At 51.7% G+C, this 7,253-nt stretch overlaps 1 protein-coding gene across 1 annotated transcript; it reads left to right on the top strand.

Moving 5' to 3' along the window:
* Positions 1-2,264: 2,264 nt before the first annotated feature.
* Positions 2,265-6,814, top strand: LOC149525649 (cystatin-B-like). Its single transcript, XM_089772052.1, has 3 exons — positions 2,265-2,364; positions 5,157-5,258; positions 6,597-6,814. Exons 1-3 carry the CDS (start codon positions 2,299-2,301, stop codon positions 6,723-6,725), a joined length of 297 nt encoding a protein of 98 aa, XP_089628178.1. The 5' UTR covers positions 2,265-2,298; the 3' UTR covers positions 6,726-6,814.
* The last annotated feature ends 439 nt before the right edge of the window (positions 6,815-7,253 follow it).

The raw sequence follows: 7,253 nt of genomic DNA, 5'->3' as shown, positions 1-7,253 counted from the left end.
AAATCAGGATTCGGACATCTTGAAAGGACAAGTGAAAATCTTCCCCCAGCTGGGATTTGTCTACTGCCTTGCCATTGTCGGTCCTGCCTGCCAGACTGCAGCTCAGTTGGTGTAGGTAGGGGGTTAGGCAATTTCATTTTACTCTGCTTTTATGCTGATGTATAAAACCCCTCTTCCCCACTGTGTATAATAGTCCTTCTGTAGACTACATAGCCAACAGTCTGAACATGTAAAGTATTTAATAGGACAGGTGGTGCTCCCTGCTATTTATATAAGAAGATGTTCCAACCCCTTCTGCCAGTGTGAGCGGTAGGGAATGCCAGACAGTGTTCTTCATAGACATCAGTGCATTAGATCAAGTCACAAGTGTCCTGTTGGTCTGTTCCTGTTAACACGTCACCTCCAAGCTGCCTTTTTTTAGTGGAAAGGGGTAACAGCTTGCTCCTGGGGCAGAATATTGTGAGAGCTCAGTGAGATGTATCCATGAGTTACTAGAACCCTATGCTCAATGAAGTGTCTCTAGCGCTCTCACGCACTCTCACAAACACACACACACACACTCATTCACAGTCACACATTCAGACAGGCACACACACACACACACACACACACACACACACTCACTCAAACTAGTCAAGATGGGGAAACTGCCCCTCAAAAGTGTGTATGTTTGAGGGTAGCTAAAGGAAAAATGAGCATTTGAGGGGCATACATAGACAAAAGGCTAGGTGGAGTATAATGGAAATGCATACAGGCAACCAGATGATTTGGGTTTTGTGCCAAGTGAATATTTTGGAGCAGCGAGGCTTTTGGAGGATTTATATGGTTGATGAGCCAGGGCAACTGTGGTCCATTTTCAAGGGGTGTCTGGTATGTGATATATTTCCTTTGTCTGAAAGAGAAGCTCTAAGGGTTGGGAGAGGAGTAGAAAAGACTTTTAAAGACACTCTTTAATGGGCTTCTCGAGGTTGACCCAATTGCCACAGATTATTTCTCTCCCACTCACTTTGAGAATGACTGAAATGAACTTGCATGTGCATGGATCAGAGAATCCGTGTTACTGTCTGACACACTGGTGACAATGGTGTTACATCAGGGATTTAGTGCTACATAGATTCCAAGGCCAGAAGAGACCACTATGATCATCTGACCTCCTGCGTAGTGTAATTCACAGAACTTCCCCCAAATAGTTCCTAGAGTACATCATTAGGAAAACATCCACTTTAAAGTTTAGACCGCTTTTTGCAACAGTTATCAGCCTGTGTGAATCGTTTTGTTTTTTGATTTGTTTTGTCAGGGCAGGAAAATAAAACTTCCCGGTGATATTGCCATGCAAGGGCTTGCTTTACAATCCGCACTGTTAACTGAGGTGGAATATTGTGGGGAACAAAAGGGTAGTCAGAATTTGTAGAGATACTTTTTCAAGCTACGGATTAATTAACCTTTTCTTTGCTGTGTGTGCATATGCCTATGAGTGGCAGAGGGTCTGTTTCTGTGTAGAAAAACACCAGCAAATTAATTAAAGTAACCATCATATTAAAATGACATTTGAGGAAAAACAAGGAAATAGCAGGGAGAAAACTTACAAATACACATCATGGTACAATTTTTAAAAATAGCCTCTGCCATTGAAGCCAGTGGGAGCTTCGGGTACTCGTAGCTTCTAAAAATTAGGCTACATAGAAGTGCTTATATGTGGGTTTAGGAGCCCAACTTTAGGCACCCAATTTTGAAAATCTTGGTCTTGGGCTTAATTGAGTGAAAAGAAATGGCCACTAGATGGCAGACGTAGCTAAAGAATAAGACAAGTGGATTCCAGCCTATACATGAGAATTAGTTCAAAAGATGAAACAAAAAACAGGACTATGTAGCACTTTAAAGACTAACAAGATGGTTTATTAGATGATGAGCTTTCGTGGGCCAGACCCACTTCACCAGATCAAATAGTGGAAGAAAATTGACACAACCATATGTACCAAAGGATACAATTAAAAAAAAACACGTATGAAAAGGACAAATCAAATTTCAGAACAGAAGGGGGATAGAGGGGGCTGGGGAAGGGAGGGAGGTAAATGTCTGTGAGCTAATGATATTAGAGGTGAAAATTGGGGAAGCTATCTTTGGAATGGGTAAGATAATTAGCATCTTTATTCAAATTTGCATGTAAAGTGTCGAATTTAAGCATGAATGACAGTACATCCGCCCGGCCAGAGCTCACGTGACAGAATCTGGTCACTCGCTGCCGAACGTTCGTTTCACTGGTTCGGGGTCTCCCAGGCGGCCGCCAGCTGCTGCGCTATGAAGTGCGGGGGGCTCACGGGCACCCAGGCGGCCACCCCGGAGACGCAGCAGATTGTGGATGAGGTGAGGGAGCGCGGGCGCGCCGGGGAGCTGCCGCCAGCACAGGGGGGGGAGTGGAGGAGCGGGGGGTTGGGCTCAGTGCCTGTACGGGGGAGGGAGGTGAGAGTGCACCACAAAATCAAAGCAGCGATTCTCTCGTGTGGAAACGGGGAGAGTAGAGCAGCCGGAGCCGCTGCTGCTGCTCGGGGCACGAGACGATGCCACAGACCCCACGCAGACCCCACGCACGTCTACACTACAGAGTTAGTTCGAACTAACATAATTAGAATTAGTTAATTCGAACTAACGCATCTAGAACTAAAAACTAGTTCGAATTAGCGTTTTGCTAATTCGAACTAGCATGTCCACATTAAGTGGACCCTGAACCAGGCTTAAGGATGGCCGGAAGCAGTGCCGGCAGGGCATCACAGGAGGAATTAGAGCGTGGAGATGCTGTCTCAGGCTAGCCAAGGGCTGCACTTAAAGGGTCCCGACCCCCACCCCGGACAGACAGTTCTCAGGGGTGCCCCGCTTGAAAACCAGTCCTGGCTTGGAGTGCCCGGAGTGCCCGCACTGGGCACATCACACCACTCGGCCATCAGACCGGCTGCACTTGCCGCAGGCTGCCATCTGGGGAGAGGGGGCAATTGGGGGGGCTGCAGGAGAGCTTCCACCCCCAGAAGCCCGCAGAGCCAGCCCAGTCCTCCCCATTGGGGGCTCGTGCCCCATTCCTCCCTCACCTCCTTCCACTTACCCTTCCCTAGCCCCTTTTCTTGATGTACAAAATAAAGGACAATTGTGTTCAAAAATGGAATCTGTCTTTATTGAACAAAACTGGGGGAGACTGGGAAAAGGAGGTGGGAGAGGGGAAGAGAGTGGCTGGAAGAGCGGAGGGCAACTAAAATGATCAGGGGTTGGGAACAGGTCCCATATGAAGAGAAGCTAAAGAGACTGGGACTTCTCATCTTAGAAAAGAGGAGACGGAGCGGGGAAAGGATAGAGGTCTCTAAAAGCAGGAGTTGGGTGGAGAGGGTGCATACAGAAAAGTTCTTCATTAGTTCCCATAAAGAAGAACTAGAGGACACCAAAGGAAAGGAATGGGTAGCAGGCTTGAAACTAGTAACAGAAAGTTGTTCTTCACAAAGCAAAGAGTCAACCTGTGGAACTCCTTGCTGCAGGAGGATGTGAAGGCTAGAACTGGAACAGAGTTTAAAGGGAAGTGAGATCAAGTCATGGAGGTTGGGTCCATGGAGTGCTATTAGCCAGGGGGTAGGAGTGGTGTCCCTGCCCAAGGTTTGTGGAAGTCTGGAGAGGGATGGCACGAGACAAATGGCTTGGTCACTGTCTTCGGTCCATCCCCTCCAGGGTCCCTAGGGTCGGCCGCTGTCGGCAGACAGGCTACTGGGCTAGATGGACCTTTGGTCTGACCTAGGACGGCCATTGTAAGCTCAGGGCTCAGGGTCGGGGGTCTCAGTGGACCCCCTTGATATTCATGCACACCTGCTCCTGGGTGGCCAGGCTGGCAGCTCTCCTGCCCAAGCCGGCCACTTTCCTGTGCCTAGTGCGGAGATCGTGGACAAGGTCCACGATGTCCGCACTAGCCCAGGCGGGTGCCCGCCTCTTGCGGTCCCGGGCAAGCTCCCGGGAGCCGCCAGCCTGGTCCCGGGAAGAGGGAGAGGCCTGGGGGGAATCAGGTGGCTGGCTCGATCCGTGCCAGGTGCAGGGTCTGCTGGCTGGGTGCTGGCAGGCTTGCACCTGGCATGGGCACCGTAGCCAGCCCGTGCCCCTTTAAGGGGTCCGGGGCCGGGAGGGGGGCATTGAGTTTCCCTGGTGTTGGCCAGAGTGGCCACCAGGGAAACCTGGGAAGCCTTAACCTCCCACTAGTTCGAATTAAGGGGCTACACACCCCTTAATTCGAACTAGCTAGTTCGAACTAGGCTTAATCCTCGTAGAATGAGGTTTACCTAGTTCGAACTAAGCGCTCCGCTAGTCCGTTAGTTCGGACTAACTCTGTAGTGTAGACATACCCTTGGTGCCTTCCACTTTCTGATGGTCAGCCCTCCCCGCACATGCACTTCCCCTGCAGCCTCCTTACCGACTGGCTCCGACTGGGGGGGGGAGCGTGCACCACAAAATCAAAGCAGCGATTCTCTCGTGGAAACGGGGGGAGCGGAGCGGCCGGAGGCGCTGCTGCTGCTGCTCGGGCACGAGACGATGCCGCAGACAGTGCGCTGACCCCACGCACGTACAATAACTCTCTTCGTGCCTTCCGCTTGCTGATGGGCATCCCCCCCCCCTCAGGCACTTCCCCTGCAGCCCCTTACCGACTGGCCCGCCTTTCCACCACTTGTCGGGTTCCTTGTGGATTGTCAGGTCAGAGGAACCGCCAGCTCCTCCAACTCCTTTTCCCCTACAGTTTTGTAACCGGGGTCCTTAACTATCAGTTCTCTGATTTTGCTAAAGTCTGCTTTTTGTAAAGTCCATTTGACTTATTTTGCTGATCTCACTCCTTCCTTTCCTTCCAGCACGAAATCCATCTTTTCCTACTCGCTGTCACTCAAGCTGCCTTTCACCTTCAGATTGGGCTCCCATGACCGCTGCTGGGCCCTGACGACTGGGTGGGGCTGCGGATACTGCTGCCAGGACCCTTGCCAAGCCCTGAAGAATGGACTGGACCCTTGCCGGGAAGTGCTACATGTGCACAGACGCCCCGGCAGGGTGACCTGTACTACTGGAAACACTGATCGTGGGGCGCCAGGGTTCCAGACTTTGCATCTGCCTAGACTGAGCACTAAAAACTCTTCTGTTTCCTTAAGGTGAAGCTTCAGGTGGAAGAAAAAGAAGGGAAGAAATTTGAGGTCTTTAATGCTGTGGAATTTAAAACACAGCTGGTTGCTGGAATAAACTACTTCATCAAGGTACAGGGCAGTGGGGAACAGAGTCTCAATTTCAATTTTATATGCATAGTAATTAGTTAATTACAAAGAGGTGCCTGTGGTTTGGCCCTTAGAATGAGTGTCTCAGAGTAAAAAGGGCTAAAAAGTACTAACTGTGTAAGCGATTACAGTTCCACCGCTTACGTGGTTAAACGGGCTCTGCGGGCTGCCAGCCCTGTGGGCTCCCAGCACCACCTACCTCATCGGCTACTGGCAGCTCCAACCCTGCAAGAGTTTAACCATTCACCGAAACCAATAAACATCAGCATATCAGACACCCAGTTAAACTGCTACATCCATATCCCAGAGGGACTGGGCCCTTTAAGAGGGAGTGGGGTGCGGCACACCTGTTACTCATCAGCCCTCCCTCGGTTGGGCTTAAAAGAGGGCCCTGTGCGGGGTGGGGGTGGGGGCATATTGGCAAGTGAGAACTGTTTGAGACCAGGAGAGAGCGAGAGACCTGGAGAGTCTAAGGGGATACGGAGAGGGACAGGAAGCAGCAAGGAAGATCTGACAGGAGCTGCTTGGCACAGAGCTGAGTTTAGAAGGAGACCAGTAGGTGTGAGCTGCTGGAGAGGAGCTGGGAACCCCCCAGACAAGCAGAGGTCTCAGGCAGCGTCCCCTTGTCCAAGGGGAAACGCTAGCTCAGTCTGGAGAAGCTGAGCCTGGAAGTTGAGGGTTTTGCAGGCGGGTAGATTCCCCTGACCTGGGTGGGGTAGGACGGGCAGGCGGGTGGGCCTGGGGGAGTGGAATGCTGGAAGAGAGGGAGCCCTGGGGAGAAGACCTGAGCCAAGGGCTGTGGGAAGACTCAGGTATCGAGCCCCTTGGATTAGGGCAAAAGGAGCTGGGAACAAAGCGTTCCCAGGTGGGGACTCGCTGGGAGTGCCCCAGAAGAGGGCGATGGGAAAACCCAATGTACGTTTGTCTGTTGTGACACCAAACGAGCCACTCTTCCCTAGCGTGGCACCGTGCAACAGCCATGTGATTAGAAGGCATTGTAGGGTTTGCAGTCCCAGCTTAGATTAGACTAGAGCATTTCCCTCCATTAATAAATGAACCCCACCCTGGGCAGGTAAACCAGTAGGATGATCCTCATATTACAGGTGGGAAACAACCTTTCTGTGCTTGAGTGACCTGCCCCAGGGCCACACAGTCGGTATGTGAAAGAGTCAGGAAGTGAGCTCACCTGTGCCCCAGTAAGAAGATGGCCCCTCCTCAGCGCCCCTTCCCCTATCCCCAAGCGCGCCCGTGCTAGAAAGCCCTGTCCCTGGAAGGCTTTTTTCCCATGGCATTTACTGTCCCTTTCTTCTTACCTTTCAGGTCCATGTTGGCAATGAGGAGTTCTTGCACTTGCGGGTGTTCAAAAGCCTTCCTCACGAGAACAAACCACTGAGCCTCGCCAGCTATCAGAGCAGCAAGACGACGCATGATGAGCTGGCTTACTTCTAGGGGGCTCTTTGAAAGAGCCCCTCTCATGCTTATAGGCCGCAAAGTGTTTCTGTACCAATGAAAATGTACTTAAAAATCTTGTCTGACAATTTTTCTACAGCTCTCTTCACATTTGTTCTCTGCATATTGTTGTTAGGGAGCTAAGGATAGAGGTCGGGGAGGGGAGCGATCAGCCCCAGCTGTGGGCAGAGTGGGCCTGAGGAGGGTTCAGGCCCAGCTACAGGTAGAGCGGGGCTTAGGCGGGGGAAAATCACCATCCAGCCGCAGATGTTGGGGTGTGTGACCCCACCATGGGCACTACAGAGCTCAGGGGCTGGGAGAGTGGGGCCCAGCTCTAGCAATGGGTGCCCACAGGAGTCAGAGTGGGAATCAGTCCCCAAGCTGGGGGGGTCAGCTCCAGCTCCGGGCATGATGGGGCTCAGGAGTCAGCCCCAGCTGTGGGCTTAGGGAGTGAAGGTCAGTCCCTGAGCTAGGGTAGGAGATCAGCCCCAGCAGGCACAGGAGGAGGAAGGGGGACGGAGGTGAGGT

This window comes from Pelodiscus sinensis, chromosome 1 (genome assembly GCF_052426305.1).
Source record: "Pelodiscus sinensis isolate ZL-2025 chromosome 1, ASM5242630v1, whole genome shotgun sequence".
In the NCBI taxonomy this organism is placed as follows: domain Eukaryota; kingdom Metazoa; phylum Chordata; order Testudines; family Trionychidae; genus Pelodiscus; species Pelodiscus sinensis.
Note: the sequence above shows the minus strand (reverse complement) of the source record. Positions and strands in the feature narration are given on the sequence as shown.